This window comes from Dermacentor albipictus, chromosome 6, assembly GCF_038994185.2.
Source record: "Dermacentor albipictus isolate Rhodes 1998 colony chromosome 6, USDA_Dalb.pri_finalv2, whole genome shotgun sequence".
Taxonomy (NCBI): Eukaryota; Metazoa; Arthropoda; class Arachnida; order Ixodida; family Ixodidae; genus Dermacentor; species Dermacentor albipictus.
The window spans coordinates 21,850,419-21,868,993 of NC_091826.1; the positions used below are offsets into that span (position 1 = coordinate 21,850,419).

The following is an 18,575-nucleotide window of genomic DNA, read 5'->3' on the forward strand; positions in this document are numbered from 1 at the left end:
TTATACAGGACAACGACATTCACAGTTTGGTTGGAGGCTTGTATCAGCAGCAGTCATGCCTTGAACCGCCAAATGGACACAATAGCCTGGAGCTGGTATGTTCACCGTTTGCTGGAGCTCGATTCATATTCTCTCTCATTTGCGACTTTCAGGTTGAATACAATCTTGAAGAGGAGCACATTGAGGCATTAGACCTTACAGTGCAAAAGGTGTGCCAGAAAGAAGAATCAGCCACACCATGCTTCATAACACCAGCAGGAAATTTGCCATGCCTATCGCACCGTGCTGCAGGACCAGACTCTAGGGTTTGCTTTTTTGGGGGATTCGACACAGTTTCCTTAACACCCGGTGCAGTGAGAGATCTCTGTGGCGTTTCAGACAATGTTTTCTCGCTCCTGTTAAGTCTCCTGCCTCACACGAGAGATAAGGGTACTGATGTCAGCCTTCCGAACAAACTTTTAATATTTCTATTCAAAATGAAGCACGGAGTGCCTTTTAGTGCAATTGCAGTAATTTTTGGCATTCATGAAACAACAGCAGCACGAACGTTTCATGCAGTTCTGGGCACGCTTGCGGGTGCTACAAGAAAGTGGATATATAAGCCACATATGCAAGTGATACGGGATACACGTCCAGAGTGTTTTAAGGTCAACTATCCTGACTGCACACTCATTGTCGATTGCACTGAAGTGCGCACAGAAACACCATCAGAGGTGAGGCAACAACATGTCCTCTACTCCACGTACAAAAGTGGCTTTACATTGAAATTTTTAGTTGCGATTGCCCCCTCTGGCCTCATTGTATTCAAGTCCAAATCCTATGGTGGGCGTTGCTCAGACACACAAATCGTGCTGGAATCAGGATTCCTTGAAATAATTGGTCAGCATGATGTTATTCTTGCTGATAAGGGTTTTCCTGGAATACTAGCAGGTGTAGCAGGTAAAAGTGCCGTACTGATTATGCCACCATTCTCAACTGGCAACCAGCCTTTCTCACCTGCAGAACTGCAAGAAACATACAATGTTGCTCAAGTGCGCGTGCATGTAGAGAGAGTGATACAGCGCATAAAAACTCATGGAATTTTGGAGCACCGTATTCCTGTCAGTTTGATTCCTGCCATGAGTGAAATTTTTCATATGTGCTGCATTTTGGCAAATCTGCAAAGTCCAATAATTCAAAGCAACACAAAGTAAGGTGCTTTATTTTCACTGTGATACACAAGCACAGAGTATCAAACATATTTTTGGCATAAGCACTGCTACCACCTTTTACAAAATTGTAATATTTAAAGGCCAACTTCCCCACAGAGATTTTGAAAAATATTCCGGTCATGTATGTTTTTAATCATTTTTGGCAATAATAAAAAGCGGACCAATCCATTCGTGTAAACATGTGTAGACTTATGTGCCTAGCTTGCAAACACAATACGGCTGTTTTGCAGGCAAGCACCATACAGAAATAAATTACTATGCTTTATTTTTAGAACATTAAGTGCAGTATGACACTGAAGAAACTGCTCATAGCAGTGATATTTTAGCCAGCTAACATAGTAGTGCCCAAATCACCAGGAAAGCTAGCAGCTTTATCTGCGACTCTGAAATTATAAACTTGGATGAGAAATTGTAAAGCAAGGGGACAGCACTAGGCTGAACAAATTTGCAAACATATCTAAGAAGCTATGGTGTGGCTCTCAACCACCATACAAACACACACAAAAACATGGGAGACATCAATTAAAACTAAAGGAGACGTGATCAGGTCGACAGTGCCTCAAGGCTACATTCACTACAGGCATCAAAAATGGCTTAAACACTGCAACTGTGAACTAGCCTCAACTGTGCAACAGCAGAGGCTCTCAATAAGGAAATACAGTGCAAGCTTACAGATACAACTGAAAGAATCACTGCAACTCCTTCAGTGACAGAATGGACATGTAAAAGCCATGGCAGACGTTCGGGATCTTTTTGATGCAGTCTTTCATGTTGCAGTTATAAAGCGACAATAAGCAAAGAAATTGGTGGTAATAAAGCATTGCTGTTCACTTGCAAGTTCCTGAAAGCCAGGCAATTTCAGAGGAAGATTTCAGACTAAAACCAGCTTTTGCCATCAGGTAGCTCAACAGTGTTTAACACTAGCAACTTCCTTAAAGGGCCAACAAGTGCAAAAAATGTGTCATGAAATGGTGCAAAGGAAAAGACGATGATTTATATTGATAGAAACAAGGATGCTGTACATGTTTTAAGTAGCTATTATAATTTTAAATTGGCACAGAAATCGAAAAACACTTTGTCACTCGCTGGAGGTGAAACCTTGATACTAACACACTGTAGGTAATTGAGCTGTTAATAAGTGCAGCATAATTTACACATCAGCCTTTATATTACACAGACCTAGGGTCTGTATCCAAGCTAGCTGGCACAGTGGAAGGTCGAGACAGTAACACGTTTTGGTAAGGCATGTATGGCAATCACAATGTATTGTCATTCTTTCCGCTGTCTGTTTTTTATTTGTGCTTTACCTGCCTGAAAACCACAGGCACTTTAATCTGTGAGTATTACAAGGTAAAAAAGGCATGCATAATGGTACACATAGATGCTTTTGTACACACGCGAATTTGCATGCAAGTAACCCAAGTTCTGTGGTCCCCCCTATGAGATACAATATGACATCAACTATGCCACAAGTGGGCCAACTCTGCACACTGTAATCAGTAAATCTGCACACTGTAAGTCAGGAAAAACACGTAATAGGAAGTATACTGCATTTCAGTACTAATAAAAAGACCAGTAACCGCGTACACTAGTAGAAGGTCACGTGGCAGAGCTCTTATGCAGCTTCATGTGTGTGCCATGTGGTGCGCGAAAGGTCATTTTTCGCGACTTTTAGTGATAGGTTAAAAAAGTAAATTTCCAAATTTAATGAGAGAAACATGGCTTGTTTAAGCCACTATGATAGGGAATCATTCCATAAGCAGGGTTATCTGATTTCATGTGCTGAGCAGCTGTATGTACCTTTAAGAGCAAACTTACTTTCTGCAAGCAGGAATCTGGTCTAACGCAGGAGCTGCTTAATGTAGTATGAATAATAAAACGCCTCCAACCGAGGAATGTTTCGAGCAAGGAAGTCTTCATCTCTGTCAACAACTATAGTAATATCTTGCTTGCTTGTATAAACAAAAAAGAAACATTCTGTAGTGTTAGTGACATACATGGCAACCTGAACCTGTGAATAATATGGGTGGCTGCGAGGCAACTGAAGCATTCCATCATGATATGTCACATAGCTAACGTAGCTTTCGCACAGAGCATGATCTATGATTATGTCATCTTTACGACTGTAGGGGCACTTGATTTCAAGCAAAACAACACCGCTGGTTGTTTGGAAAAGGCCATCGGGACTTGCACAAAGCCATGGCTGACAGGGGTGAATCACAACGCCAACCTGCAAAGCATATTTTGTAAAGTTAGCAAATAATATGTACAACATGCACGAACACCATATTCAATATGTTTTGTGCAACAGTCATGCTTTCAAATATCATTAGCAACCACCGTGTGTGCAGCAGTGGCTGTGACAGTTTCAGTATGTGTGAGCCAGCCTCAGTGTACAAGCACTTCGATGAAAATGCATTACGCTGATCTATAAATGTGCTAAGGGGAAAAATGATCGGTTTTACTTTTATTCCAGTAATGCATAGTGGAGAGGGGGATAGAGAGACAAGGGCAACACTGCCAAGCTCTACTAATTACCCACTCTTGCAGTGTATATTCTTTCAGCTGTGCTGAGTAACGTGCACTTGTGGATGAAATTCAAACTTGCCCTTATCCATTATGAACTCGCTTAGCAGTTCCTATAAAAGCACTACAAAAAACAACTTGATGTCTGTATTAGTAAACTGATAGATTAGTTAGTTGTACAATATTAAAATGCATTATGTGACAACGTAGTTACCACCAGAACAGCAATTTGCCTCCCTGGTGCAGTATTCGGCCACAACCTCCCTGATGATATCTACAATTGATAGACCTCAGTCCCCAACAGCTGCGGAGCTACTGACCAAGGAGGCGGTCAGACCTGTATTGCAGCAGAGGGTGCTAAGAATCTCTGGGTCCGAACAGGCCGCCAATGGAAACTGACCCTGTCAACCTTTAACAGCCGAACTCTGTCGAGTGAGGCTAGCTTAGCAAAACTCTTTGAGGTACTATCAGACGTTATTTGGGATATTATTGGCCTTAGCAAAATTACAAGAACTGTTGAAGCTTATACATTGCTAAATACCGGCCATGTCCTCTGCTATAAAGGTCTCCCTGATAAGAAGCAATACGGGGTAGGATTCCTAATCCACAAGGACATAGCGGGCAACACTGACGAATTCTACAGCATTAACGAGAGGGTAGCACACTTGACATAAAAATTGTAACAGTGCCAACACATGCATCCACAATGGACGAGACACAAGCGCTTGTTACTTAGTGGATGCATGCATTGGCGCTGTTACAATTTTTACGTCAATAATAATAATAATATTTGGGGTTTTACGTGCCAAAACCACTTTCTGATTATGAGGCACGCCGTAGTGGAGGACTCCGGAAATTTTGACCACCTGGGGTTCTTTAACGTGCACCTAAATCTAAGCACACGGGTGTTTTCGCATTTCGCCCCCATCGAAATGCGGCCGCCGTGGCCGGGATTCGATACCGCGACCTCGTGCTCAGCAGCCCAACACCATAGCCACTGAGCAACCACGGCGGGTCAATTTTTACGTCAAGTATGCACCAACTCATCCAGAAAGAAGTTTTAATGAAGAGGGTAGCAGTAGTCGTAGCAGTAGAGGTATAGATTAAAGGCAGCACAAGCCTACACTCCAGCATCCAGCGACGACGATGAGGAAGTAGATCAGTTTTATGAAGATGTTGAATTAGCGATGAGAAAAGTGCAGATTCGGTATACAGTAGTAATGGGTGACTTCAATGCAAAACTGGGGGGAAAGCAGGCAGGTGAGCAGGCAATTGGCGACTACGGCGTCGATTCTAGAAATGCTAGAGGAGAGATGCTGGTAGACTTCGCCGAAAGCAATAAGCTGAGAATAATGAACACCTTTTTCAGGAAACGTAGCAACATAAAGTGGACCTGGAAAAGCCCTAATGGTGAAACAAGAAATGAAATTGATTTCATACTTTCTGCCGATCCCAGCATACTGCAGATTGTAGATGTGATAGGTAGGGTAAAGTGCAATAATCATAGGTTAGTGAGGGCTAGGATTCACCTCAGTTTGAACAGAAAAAGAGTACAATCGCTCAAGAAAAAAAAACAGGTCAACTTAGAGGCAGGAAGGGTAAAAGCAGACAAATTTAGGCTGGTACTTGCAAACAAATATGCTGCCTTAGAACAGAGATGATGATGATGACATAGAGGCAATGAATGAAACCGTAACGAAGCTGGCGTCAGAGGCAGGAATTGTAGTGGGAGGCAAGGCACCAAGGTAACCAATAGGCAAGTTCTCCCAAGTAACAAAGGACCGAATAAAGAAACGACAAAGAATGAAAGTGTCCAACTCAAAAGATCAGATAGAATTTGGGGAACTGTCAAAACTGATCAACACAACGAAAATAAGTGATATTTGAAATTATTACTTGAGAAAGAGTGAAGAAGCCGTAAAAAATGGACGCAGCCTGAAATCAGTGACGAAGAAACTTGGCATAGCACAGACCAAGATGTATGCACTGAAAAATAAGCAGGGTAACATCAGCAATCTTGAAGGTATAATAATAGCAGCGTATGAATTCTGTACTGACCTGTACAGTACCCAAAAGCCTCGGGAGTACTCTATTCGAAACAATACTGAACAGTATACAGAAACTCCTCCTATATCTAGAGATGAGGTCAGAAGGGCCTTGCAAGACATGAAATGGGGAAAAGTGGCAGGAGATGAAATAACAGTCTATTTAATCAAAGATGGAGGAGACATAATGCTTGGAAAAATGGCGGCTCTCAATATGAAGTGTCTATCGACTGCAAGGGGCCCAGAAAACTGGAAGGACCGTAAAAGAGAGTGTAAGAGTGGGGTTTAACGTTAATACGTAGAAGACAACGATAATGATGAATAGCTGGACAGCGTTATTAGAATTGCTAGTGGTTGCAGTGGTGCTGGACGTTTCTGCGCAGGCGCGAGTATGAGCAGGTGCGAGAGAAAATCTGGGGGCCTTTGCTTCTTGAATATGTGAGTCTGCCTAGGCACTACGGAGGAGGTTTCTTAGCGTGTGTTGTATGCGTTTGTCCCGTAGGCATGCCGGCATTAAGAAGTGCGGTCCAGTTTGTTTACGCTCCGCTGCTGGCTGCTGGCACGGTGAGGCAGTGAACACGGACGCCCCATTTGGTGATCGCTGTGTCTGAAGGGGAAAGGTTCTGACTGGTGTTGTATAAGTCATGGTGTTTTTTCGTCGGGACGATAGATTGCATTTTTTTACAAGCACTGCTCCAGGAGGGCACATGTAACTGGCAAACGGAGGCCTCAGGAGAGCACCTGAGGTTACAATAAAGCAGGAGGCGCAGGTCTCCAGGGCACCCAAGGGGTAGCGGGGGGATCAAAGCTGGAAGCAGGGTGGCCCATGGATAACTCGGCGAGCCCCAACCCACAGACCAGTCTGGGTTCCAGCTTTGATGTCCTCGTTGCCGCTTTGGTGTCCTGGAGGTGCAGCCAATAATGCGAAATAATGGCACGTTGTTTCAATTAGTACAAAAGACGATTGAATAAATAATTACATCCAGCCACCAATTTGCGACACTAAGTTCAGCACTACCACACCCCGCAGCTTCTGCCGGCATGCCTAGGGACAAACATAGAACACGCGCTAAGAAACTCCCCCGCAGTGCCTAGGCAGAGTCGCATTTTCAAGGAGCAAAAGTCCTCACATTTCCTCTCTTGCAACTGCTCTTACTCGCACATGCGCGCAAACATCCGTCATCTGCGCAAGTGCCACGCCCCGCTATACCTACGAGCAATTGTAGATACGCAGCCGAGCAAGGGAACAAGAGTTCAGGTTCGCCAGTCAGCCTCTACAGTCTGTGAAGGAGTACGTTTACCTAGGTCAACTAATCACAGGGAACCCTAACCATGAGAAGGAAATACACAAAATAAAAATGGGTTGGATCGCATACAGCAGACATCATGAGCTCCTGACAGGGAACCCTAACCATGAGAAGGAAATACACAGAATAAAAATGGGTTGGATCACATACAGCAGACATCATGAGCTCCTGACTGGGAGCTTACTGTTATCACTGAAAAGAAAAGTATACAATCAGCACATTTTACCGGTGCTGACATATGGGGCAGAGACATGGAGACTGACAAAGAAGCTTGAGAACAAGTTAAGCACCGCGCAAAGAGCGATGCAATGAAGAATGCTAGGCATAACTTTAAGAGACAGAAAGAGATTGGTTTAGATCAGAGAGGAAATAGGTATAGACAATATTCTAATAGACATTAAGAGAAAAAAATGGCGCTGCGCAGGTCATGTAATGCGCAGATTAGATAACCGTTGGACCATTAGGGTGACAGAATAGGTCCCAAGAGAAGGGAAGCGCAGTAGAGGACGGCAGAAGACTAGGTGGTGCGACGAAATTTGGAAATTTGCGGGTGCTAGTTGGAATCTGTTGGCGCAGGACAGAGGTAATTGGAGATCGCAGGGAGAGGCTTTCGGCCTGCTGTGGACATAAAGTAGGCTGATGATGATGATGAACGTAGTTACAAACCTGGGTTACTTTGGCACCAATTTTTTTCTCGAATGTTGCCCTTGCTGTTGGTTCCATAGCAGTACCTTCAAAAAAGTAGAAAAAAAATGCAGATGCTATGTGCACGAGTTCAATGTAGCAATACTTAGAGAGCCTCATGCTCATTAATGATATCATGGATTTTGCTCTGAAATCCTTCCATAAATCACTTGTCAGTAGCAGTGTTGAACATTTTTAGTGTGCTAAGCAGTTATGAGTGTATCCCTTTTAAATCATGGCCCCTGGTAACATCAAACTTGGAAGTGTCAGAAGTGAAAAGGAAGAAAAGGTTCATGAATTTTCGTTGCCTCGAACAAAGAACCTCATGACTGCCAAGCAGGTCAACACAGCTAGTTGGGCGAGTTGAGAATTGCAATCGTGCATGTTCATGTGCTTACCAGACATTACAGAAGAGATGACGAGACACGGGTAACATGCCAGCTGTGCGCATCTCATTCTTTCTTTTGTCGTCTACTGAGCACATCTACACACTAGCAAAACTCTGAAACAAGTGCCCTACCAGTACACCACAGCTACTTTTCATTCCAGGTGAAATACAATTATACAGACAGGACTGAAGGAATACTACATGATACACAAGCATTGGCTTACAACTCAACATTTGATGAAAACCCAGTGGAGTACAGTGCACGCACAAGGCCAGCCATAATCACTCTTGCGAACATGGTAATCAAACATTACATGCAAAGCCAGCGTCAGATATACAAGAAAAATAATTAGCAAAAACTGTGTATTGCGCATGCCCAAGGGCCATATCTGCTTCTCAAGACTTTATTTTTCTGTCAGTGAAACGATGCCATGCTAACACGGACATCCAAGCCCCAACCCAAGCATTGCTGCCACTTCAACCTCTAGTTGCTTCTTTTCCTTAGCACACCGAGTAATGAACATTTCTTTTAATTCACTACAGCAGCCACATGCCTTGTGGTGCACTGGCAAATCGGCCCCACCAGCAGAGAAATGTGACATTGCATGCCTCCTTAGCTGGTATTCAGGACAATGACCTGGCTAATGAATGTCACCATGATGTTCTATGTATGACTGTATCTTGGTGTATATATATTGTTGTTTGTGTACTGCACTATCATCAATTGTTGCTTTCATGCTGCCAGTATGCACCACGAAAAATAAAACAATTTCTTGAAGCCTACGTCTCCCTGTGTGAATACAACAGACACCAATATGTTGGTTGCCTAGATGCTTACAGGCTCACAGGGTGTATGTATAGGCACATGGCATTCAAGTTCAAATGCCTGCACAAGAATCTACGGCTGTCATAATCCTTGCTGTATGTTCCCTTGTTAAAATGTGCATTTCTAGAGGAACTGTTCCTCACTCATGCACTTAACGGAATACAGAGCTACAAATTTTACTTTCACTGATAACCTGATCCACGCTGCAGTAGTATTCAAGCAAAGACCAATCTTTAGTAGTGCATATGTAAACATTTGTTCAGTTGCATGATTGAGGTGTTCCTAAGTGATGTAAAGCGGTATATTACAGTGGATTACAGTGCTTAGTGCCATCACTGGCTCAGGGCTGCTGCTTTAAACCAAAATTTATTAATTTCTATTACATGTCAAGTCCATCAAGTCATTTATAAAAAAAAATTGGGTGCCTACCATACATCAGCGCCGGAACAAGTGGTGTTTTGGAGTTCTGCAGCTGCTCGGCCAGGGACTCGAAGGCCTTTTGCCTAGTCAGGATGCGGTGTGCGATGGAGCTTGATATCCTCACCGACCTTTCTTTGTGCCAACTGCAACACAAAAAGGATCAGTTAAATTTCATGGCCAGTAATAAAACGTAGAGCACATTCTGAAAGCATGCATCCATGCATGCACCAAGAAAGAGTATAGTGCACTACATGTTCTCATGCAGCAGAAAAGGTAAGAAAACGAAAACATGCGAAATTTCAGAAATGTGCAGTGCTTTGTTACAAACCGGGGGCATTTTCCCTGCATTATAGTTTCAGCAGCTGTCACGGTTGCCTGGGAGCCTGTACATGCCACTTTTGTGGCAATAAATTGCTGCTCAATTGCAGTGAGTGAGGCACACTGTCCTGCTGTATAGTGAGGTAGACTACAGTCCCAGATCAACACCTCTTCTACAGATAATACGTCAGCATGGAGTGCTGCCTTTGAAATAAGGTCTTCTAGGACGTCTTGCACGTCTCGTTCAACTCGCCCTTGCTCCTCACTTATCACAGCTGAATTCATTACACAGTTTATGTCGGGGAAATGGTGCAGAACATAGGATGGCGGTTCTTCTTTTGGGCACTTGCCACCAACATACAGGGGCTTGTACTCTGCAAGAGATAACAGCTGTGAACTACATGTTTAATAAACTAAAAGCACAGAAATTGCAGTGGCGACAGCTGCAGATGCAAAAGTATGATCAGTATTTAGTGCAACAATATAAAACATGATTGTGATTGAGTACAGACATAGCCAAACTTGTGCTAGGCATACACACATACCGACTCCATGCTCAGAAAATGCAGGCTAATTAGATATGGCACTGTTGCATTGTCAATGCAGTGGCGTCCCTACGCAAGCGACAGGACCAGCAGCTTAGTGCTGCTGACCCCCCCCCCCCCCTTCCTGCATACCCACACACATACACAAGCTTCCACATGCACATAGCTTCCTTCCACATATGCTTAACATCAGCATGCCCAAAACCAGCTAGACACCACTTTGACCACGTTAATGTCGACTTGTCAAACAGGCATGTAAATAAGAAAATGAAATCGTGTTTCGAAAAGGCTTTCGATTTCCGCTGTACCGAGAACCAGTAGTTCTCCACGCCACATTTTTGCAAGACAAAATGTACAGTGTACCTCCAAAAAGCTCTTCGATGGACTCCCTTCGAGAAGTGTCCGGCTTAGAGGACGGCCGACCCCACCCTTGAGGGCGATCAGTCGAAGACGGCGCGTCGGCCTCGTTGACGAACAGGACGACGGCAGCTACATGTTTGCAACCGCCACCAAGGCCGGCCTTGCACGTGCACTGCGCACCCAGTATTCGCCGCTGCGATGACAGCTGCCAACGCAAAAATATATTTAGTCAAACAACTGAAAACGTGATTCTTACCGCGCACGGACGTAGCGAAATTTGCGTTAGGCATACACGAGATAAGCAGCGCTCGAAATTGTTTAGTTTGTGAGGCTTCGCTACGCCGCGTAAAACTTAAAATTAATAAGCATATGAAGTCCGTAAACGCTGGTCAAACTACGCAAGACACCAATCTTCGCGGTCATGGTGAAATAAGAAAAAGCTTAACGAATATGCGCGCTTACCTGAATGTTGACGTCGTACGTAGCTTGACGCACTTGCGAGTGGCATTTCGCCACCACTTGTGAATCGCCATCAAAGCGTTCCAGGGTCTCCTCGACGTCGTAAGCGTACTTCGCAGCGCACAACTTTCGGCCCTTCTCAAGCGCACTAGCACGGAAATATTCGTCGATCCCGGCCACTTTCCTAAAACCGTAGCGCAGCACTACGGGTGCCATGCTGCAGCCGCGGAGGTGGCGTCGCAGTTTTTGAAACCTGTGAAAATGTTGGAACGCACCACGACACAACAACAGAAACAAGCGTCAAAAACGTGCTCGCGGTGAGGCCCACAACACTCACGTCGCCGCGGCGGGCAGCGGATATGACAGCATTGCTCGCACAGTGTGTGTTACTGAAAAATGCATTTCCGTCACTACAGACGGCGCTATCCCGTTATTTTTGGAGCGCCATCTATCGAGAGCTGGTTCTCCATACGGACCGAGTTCACCGCCGTTCGACTTCCAAAAAGGCACATTGCGATGGCACGTACGCATAAACCTTTCGGCACCTGCATCCCACCCACCCTTGGCAGTTGGTTTCTTCCTCACCCACTGCTTGCGCAGCTGTCTGAGAGAGAGAGAGAGAACGTTAAGAGGTTCGTGTTGGTTAACCAGGCGTGGTTCCCGTTAATTTCCCAGCAAGTCGTAGAGAGGAGCAGGAAGGATTTAAAGCCTGCGCCACGAACGACAGGTGATACGTCATGCAGCGCTGACGGAGCAGTGTATACGGAGGAGACACTGTCGACACTTGGTGCCAACAGTACTTTCGTGCGTCCGGTCCATTTATTCGTGTCTACATTGTTCATCGGTCTTTCGCGAATTTATGCAGTACTGTATCGCCTGCAGTGACCCATGCTCAGCTATCAATTACTTTTGCACAAGCTTACCTGGATACACTGGAGAGCGTAAAGAATGCGGTCGATCGCTTTCCATTACCTTGTGCTATGATATTGGGTACTTTTCAATGTGACATGAAATACCAAAAAAAAAGAAGCTAAGTTACAGCAAGCATTCTACTTTGCAAAACGCGAAAGATGGTTTCCAGAACAAATAAGTGCAGGAAAGGCGAATGCTACATGAAAGTAGCACTGAAAAACACAAATTTAAGGCATATGTTAGTGTGCCAGAGAGGTTAATGGTACGGAAAAGTGGATGCTCAAATACGCAGAAGACTTTTGAGAGACGGCAATGAGAAGAAAAGAAAACTAGGTGCAGAAGAGTGGACAACAAAAAACACGAAATGCTATAGCCAGACTAACAGGGGGCAAAAGAGGCGAATGCTGCAGGTATAGTGGTCACTTAGAAACGCGAATTACTTTAGGCAGACAACAGTGTCCGCGAAAAAGCGAGTGTTGCAGTGTAGTGAACACTGAAAAACTGAATTTAGGTAGACGAAAGTGCACAAAAGAGGTGATTGATACAGAAGAGCTGACTCTGAATACGCAGGAGACTTTTGGCAGACGACCACCTGCCGACGAGGTGAAAGGTATAGTGGTCGCTGAGAAACACAGACGACTTTAGGCAGACGGCATTGTCCGGAAAAACCTAATGCTAGAGTGAACATTGGAAAACGCAGAATTCAAGCAGACAACATCGTACCGAAGAGCAGATACTGAAAAACAGTGATTTTAGGCAGGCGAAAGTGCACAAAAGCGGTGAATGATGCAGAAGAGTGAACACTGAAGACGTAGAAGACTTTAGGCAGACGTAGGCAAATGATGCAGGAAGAGTGGTCACTGAAAAGCACAGAAGACGTTAAGCAGACGATATTTTCCCGAAAAGCAAATGCTACAGAAACGTGAACACTGAAAGAACGGAATCTAGGCAGACGAAAATGCACGAAAGAGATGAATGACACAGAAGAGTGGACACTGAAGAGTGGAAACACTTCAGGCAGACGACCACTTGCAGGCGAGGCGGATGATGCAGGAAGATAGGCAGACGACAGTGTCTAGAAAAAACAAGAGCTACAGGGCAGTTCACACTGAAAAACGCAGAACACACCAAGACAACAGCGTGCCGAAGCGCGGATACTGAAAAAACATAGAAGATTTTAGGCAGAAGATCATGATCGGAATAGGCGAATGATACAAGAAGAGAGGACACTGAAAAAACGCAGGATTAGGCAGACTGCGGTGTGCAGAAGGACAGACACTGAGAAACACACGGAACTGTAGGCAGAGGACAGTGCGCAGAAAAGGCGAATAACTATAGAAAAATAAACACGGAGAAACGTAGGATTCAGACATACAAATGTGTTCAAAAGAGATGAATGATTCATAAGAGTGGTCACTGAAAAACGCAAGAGACTTTAGGCAGACCACAGTGCAAAAAAGTTGAATAAAACAGGAAGAGCGGTCACTGAAAAACGCAGACGGCTATGGTCTTCTGGCAGACGACCGCGTGCAGAAGAGGCTAATGATACAAGGAGCGTGGTCGCCAAGAAAAGCAGAAAACTTTATGCCTTCACAGTGTGCCGAAGAGGCGGGTTATTCATTAGAGTGGACACTGAAAAACGCTGATGACTTCAAGCAGACCACAGTGTACAGATAAGCCGAATGATATAGAAGAATGGTCGCCGGCAAGCGCAATTGACTGTAGGCAGACGACGAGCGTGCGGGAGAGGTGAATTCGAAGACGTCACTGCAGCATGGACGAGGCCGCGAGCAGGCGCGCAAAAAAGGCAACGGGGCAGCCGGTAAATTGCTCGCGAGCTGCTCGAATTAGGAGCGAAACTGCGGAGGAACGAGCAACGAGTCGCGGGTGCGAGGGGACCGAGCTCCCCGAGAGGGTGGTCGCGCCAGCGCACATGCATCGTGGAAAGAGAAGCCCATCGACACACGCACGCACAAGAAGAAGGTGGTCCGTCGTCCGAGACGGCCAGCTACATACTCCTCTCTCGAAACGTTCCCGCTGGCCCGGCGAGGGCGTCCCTTTGCGCCGCTGGGCTGCTACTGCCTACAGACCGTTTGGACCGCTTACGGCGGAATGTCTCGCTAGGCCGAGAGGAGAGCACCACAGCCGCACGCGGACGCACGAACGACGACTGCCTGCTGCTCCGAGCGCGTTGCTCGGCTGCTTCACGCGGCGGGATTCACGCCGCACGCGCCTGGCGCACCGCACACACGTCTTATTTTCGCGGGCGCATCGAACGGAAGACCGGCCGCCCCCAGAGTTACGCATCCAGAGGAGTGGCGCTTGAGTGATTTCTCGCACACCGGCGGTCCCCGTGGGGGCGTCTGCATCGACGAGACCGACGTGTGAGCAGAAGTGCGCCGCACGCCTGCTTCTGGAAGGAGCGTCTGCTTGCCAGAGTCGTCGTCAGTTTGCCAGTGTCTTCTGCTCGACGGAGTCTTCTGCCTGCCACAGCCTTTGGCTGCCGGAATCATCTGCTGGTCTCTTCTGCAGGATAACTTCTGCCCGTCGGCTCCCTGTGCGTGCAGTCCCGGGCTTGTGCAGATCCCAACCATCCCCACTTTCACTTCCCGGGCAGAAGCCTGGTTACGAAGAAAGCAGGAAGTCCAACCTTTCATGGCTAAACCCCTTCTCAAGGTACTGTGGCGGCAGAACGTCGGTGCGTGTGATCTAGAATTCTGATTTCTTGTGGAACAACAGCGTGACCTGTGCCTGACCTGTTACGGAAGTACTTCTTGCGCGTGTGTCGATAGGGCTAAGCTCGCCGGTGACCAGTGCACAGTGAATTTCGTGTGTCGTCATTTGACTGGAATCCGGAGCCATTCACTCACCATCTAAGCTTGAAGAAGAAAGTCTTCGCACGTCAATTAAAAAAAATCTAAAAAGAAGACATACTGAACCTGCTCGTTTCACCATCCTCAGCCCATCTTGAGAGTCACCTGCTCGGCCCTGAACAAAACACCACTGTTTTTGTTTATAACGCATTTTTTCCTGTTCTGCGCCGGAAGTGCTTCAAGAAGTTCCGTTTTAGTGTTTAAGTGAAGTGAAACAACCCGTTGTCCATCGGTGCCTAAAGTACATCACGCAACACATCCTTCAACACACTGTGTTTTGTTTTACAAATTTTGCGACTTGACAAAACTTGTCGTGCACCGATTCGTGCGTGATTCGTAGCACATGCTTGACGTTTCCTGCAAAGGTGACTTAGCGGAAAACACTTCCTTGGTGCCAGGAACAGTACTTCCGTCTTTAAAGACGCACACCAGACTTCAGTTTCATCCCTTGCCTCGGGAGTCATTAACAACCGGTGCGAGGAAACTGTGCTAAGCTATGGGGAGCTCGCAGTAATTTCGGACTGAAACCCCACGTATTCTAATTGCCGCGTTTAGTTTAATTATTATATTGCGCAGTGCATTCAGGTATACCAGGCGCCTCATAGAATCCGCTGTTATCACGTTGCAGTGAAGTAAAAAAAAAAGAATTCGCACTTTTGTTGATACTACTATAATTATTTTTATCTGGTAAACTGACTACCGTGGGGCACTGAGTGAAGCTTATCGAACACATTGACTAAGATCTAAGGGCTTCGCTTTTGTTGGGCTTTGGCAGTTAGCTGATCCCCTGAGGAGACTTTGCCGGCAGCTTTTACAATTTGCATACGCTACTACTAAACCTTAAGGCAGGGCTTTGGTTAGCGTAGACGTATTGTACGATTAACACCTTTGCAAGCTGATCACCCTCGCTGAAGATACTGAAGTTTGCGACGTTGTAACACAGTATTACACTCGATCACAGTTGAAAGCTTACGAAGCTCAGATAGGGAGGCGTTTTCACTCCCCTAGCAGAATCTGCCCCGAACACCCGCTTACACCCGGATGCATTGAATACGCGCGCATTGTTGGACAGCGTAGGAAACAGATAGGGAACTTCTCGCCAAATGCTGCTGCTGTCACGGAGAAAACAAAACACCGCACGCGAGGAACCCGACAGTGAGATTCAGATACGGGACACACTCGAGCCTTCTTGGGAAAGCTTGTCGACTCCGAGGATGCCACGAATCCGTCAACGGTGCAGTGAAAGCTTCCGTTCGCAGGCCGCAGTTCGTCCCTGATCGCCTTATTCAACATCGGCAGAGTCAACAAGACCGCAACAGGGGTTGAGGAGAAAGCCGTGCTGTGTGGGAAGAAAGAGAGAGAGAGATCCCTCAAAGCTGCGTCAGGACGAGTGCCAATAATCAGCCGGCGGCGTAGAAGACACTCCCCCAGTTCCTCCAAGGTCGCCACTGAAAAAAAAAGAAAAGAAAAGAAAAGACGCCGCGCTTTCTTTTTTTTCTTCTTCTAAACGGCTTCGTGGGCGCGTTGAGCAGTTCCCCCATTGTGGTGCCGGTGTACCTGTACCGCTAGCTAGCCGGCACCCTCTGCCATGGCGGCGAGCGACTTGCCGTCCGACGACGCCTCCCGACTCGTCGCAGAGCTCGTCGGACGTGTCGGTGCCTCCGCGCCTCAGGATACGACCCCCGGCCGCAACGACCGAGCACCGCCGTCGATCCTCTAGCGTCAACCCGCACACCAGCAAGACCCCGTGACGTCGACTCGCACCGGCCCCGTTCCCCGGAGGAGTATTATATGCTTGTGCTACAAATCGACGACGACGAAATGGTGAGACTCGCACTTTTTTGCTGCTAACTCGCTCCTTTTTCTCTTTATTTTTTTTTCGTGGTCTTGGTTTTTCTTTTTTTTTGCGAGCGAATTCATTGCCTTCGCGTCATATTATGGATTCTGTTGAACTGCCGGTGAACGTGTGCAGGTTTCCCGATTTTATTCCGAATCGCTGCAGAATCCATTGAAAGAAAGCAATGGTTGTGTAAGATGCCCATCTGCGCATATTTTGGCGAGTCCTGGCATTTCCAGGATAATTACGTCATAGCAAGCAGTTTGCACTTCGAAAAGGGAGTACGGATACAAATTTCTATGCGCGTGACGTCTCGTGAAGGTTTGCGGATTTCCAGGATAATTACGTCACAGCAAGCAGTTTGCACTTCGAAAAGGGAGTACGGATACAAATTTCTATGCGCGTGACGTCTCGTGAAGGTTTGCGGATTTCCAGGATAATTACGTCACAGCAAGCAGTTTGCACTTCGAGAAGGGAGTACGGATACAAATTTCTATGCGCGTGACGTCTCGTGAAGGTTTGCGGATTTCCAGGATAATTACGTCACAGCAAGCAGTTTGCACTTCGAAAAGGGAGTACGGATACAAATTTCTATGCGCGTGACGTCTCGTGAAGGTTTGCGAAGAAGCTGTCGTCTTCTTGCTGCCCGCATCTCTCGCACGCTGTGCAATATACTGACCCCCATGTCGCCTCACTTGGCCGCACTAATATTTCTATTTTAAAACTATTTCAGCGAAGTCACAGTCATCAATTAAGCTCTGCGCGATCACCGTGTATACCGTATGTGTGTTTTAAATTTGTTCTTCGTCCTTGTAACTTTATTATTATTTTTGCTTTCTTTTTTGTTACAAGTCAGCTTCGCCGTCGGGGCCCGTCCCCATTGGAAGTATGCCACCCCGTCCCGGTAGCAGTGCGTGTGTCACACCTTCGGTACAGATCAAGGTTTTGCACGTTATATGCGAGCCAAAGCGAGCTCGGCGGTTTCCCCGAAGTCGTTTGAAAATCGTCACTGCACATTTTTGGATAGCGTTCGTCATACTGAGCATTCGTCATAGCACGTACCTTTCCAGTCCTTCGTTCGCAAGCTTATAACCGAGACGAATGACTCGCTCGGCAAAAACGTTTGCTGAAAAAAAAAAAACGCACGAACGTTTCTTTCTATTTTCTCGCGTTCTATCAGGGTGACTATGACATCGTGCAAGAATGCAACAGGTTTCATTCATGAAAAGCTGCTCCGCGAGCAGCTGTCTGGCCCAGGCGTCTGTCCCTGCCAGTAATGAAGAGCGTTTTAATACATGAAATGCGTGTGTTAGCCGACCTTTAAATATATGCAGACTGCTATCCGTACAAGGTTATGAATAGGTAACTTACTTCATGAAAACGACAGGGGAATAAAACAAATAAAATAGCGCATGTCACTTTTCAGCATTCTGATGTAGCAGGGCTGTTTTGGTAGTGCGCGAGATTTAGCAGCATTATTGTGTGAAGCGTAATACAGTAATACACTTACCAAACCTTTACGTAATGAAAAAGAAAGGAAAGAAACAAGGAAAGAAAAATACAATGGGATGAAACCTTTCTATGTCGCCTTCCTTAATCACAGTGTGTGTAACGGCGTTTTGGCAGTTTTATCAGTATGCCTATGTGCAGTACGGAAACGCAACCGTCATTACGGTGATAGGGTAATCAGCTACTTCACAGCTGCTATGTTCTACCGAACATTCTCTGTACAGTCATATAGCATGGCCAAAATTATTTTGCTATAGTGAACACACCTGAAGCAAGAGATTGCGCTATGCCAAACTTTGCGCATTGATTGTTTGAATTGTATGTGTTGGAAAAGCCGAAGGTTGGCGCGACAAAA

At 46.0% G+C, this 18,575-nt stretch overlaps 3 protein-coding genes across 6 annotated transcripts in view; 2 read left to right on the forward strand and 1 right to left on the reverse strand.

The window, feature by feature from the left end:
• The window catches only part of TfAP-2 (transcription factor AP-2), a 302,474-nt gene that overhangs the window by 74,954 nt on the left and 208,945 nt on the right, over nt 1-18,575 (forward strand). Inside the window, exon 1 of one of the 3 annotated variants that reach the window (XM_070540087.1) lies at nt 13,927-16,698. The exons of the other annotated variants lie outside the window; for them this stretch is intronic. Coding sequence (XP_070396188.1) covers nt 16,666-16,698 — 33 coding nt within the window. The 5' untranslated portion in view covers nt 13,927-16,665. Of the gene's footprint in view, nt 1-13,926; nt 16,699-18,575 lie in introns of those variants that run through there. 3 annotated transcript variants of the gene reach the window in all.
• LOC139061403 (uncharacterized) lies at nt 3-1,193 on the forward strand (the record flags this gene model as incomplete). Its single annotated transcript, XM_070541398.1, has 2 exons — nt 3-95; nt 153-1,193. Coding segments are annotated over 2 exons (1,134 nt in total), but the record flags the coding sequence as incomplete, so codon positions are not given.
• Nucleotides 1,185-11,488, reverse strand: LOC139060843 (uncharacterized). Of its 2 annotated transcripts, XM_070540079.1 has the most exons (5): nt 11,093-11,488; nt 10,634-10,835; nt 9,417-9,550; nt 7,756-7,820; nt 1,185-3,441 (listed from the first exon to the last, which is right to left on the reverse strand). In XM_070540079.1, the coding sequence occupies exons 1-3, from the start codon at nt 11,303-11,305 to the stop codon at nt 9,528-9,530; spliced, it is 438 nt and encodes a 145-aa protein (XP_070396180.1). In that variant the 5' UTR covers nt 11,306-11,488; the 3' UTR covers nt 1,185-3,441; nt 7,756-7,820; nt 9,417-9,527. The 2 variants fall into 2 exon arrangements, with proteins under 2 accessions (XP_070396180.1, XP_070396181.1); XM_070540080.1 differs by lacking the exon at nt 7,756-7,820.

Bases quoted from the DNA above. Each gene is read 5' to 3' on its own strand.
- LOC139060843 (XM_070540080.1), bottom strand. From the start codon at position 11,305: ATGGCACCCGTAGTGCTGCGCTACGGTTTTAGGAAAGTGGCCGGGATC. The intron at 10,836-11,092 runs GTAAGCGCGCAT...TTGCGTTGGCAG, and splicing joins CGTACGACGTCAACATTCAG to CTGTCATCGCAGCGGCGAAT. The intron at 9,551-10,633 runs GTACACTGTACA...TTTGTGTTGCAG, and splicing joins CATCGAAGAGCTTTTTGGAG to TTGGCACAAAGAAAGGTCGG.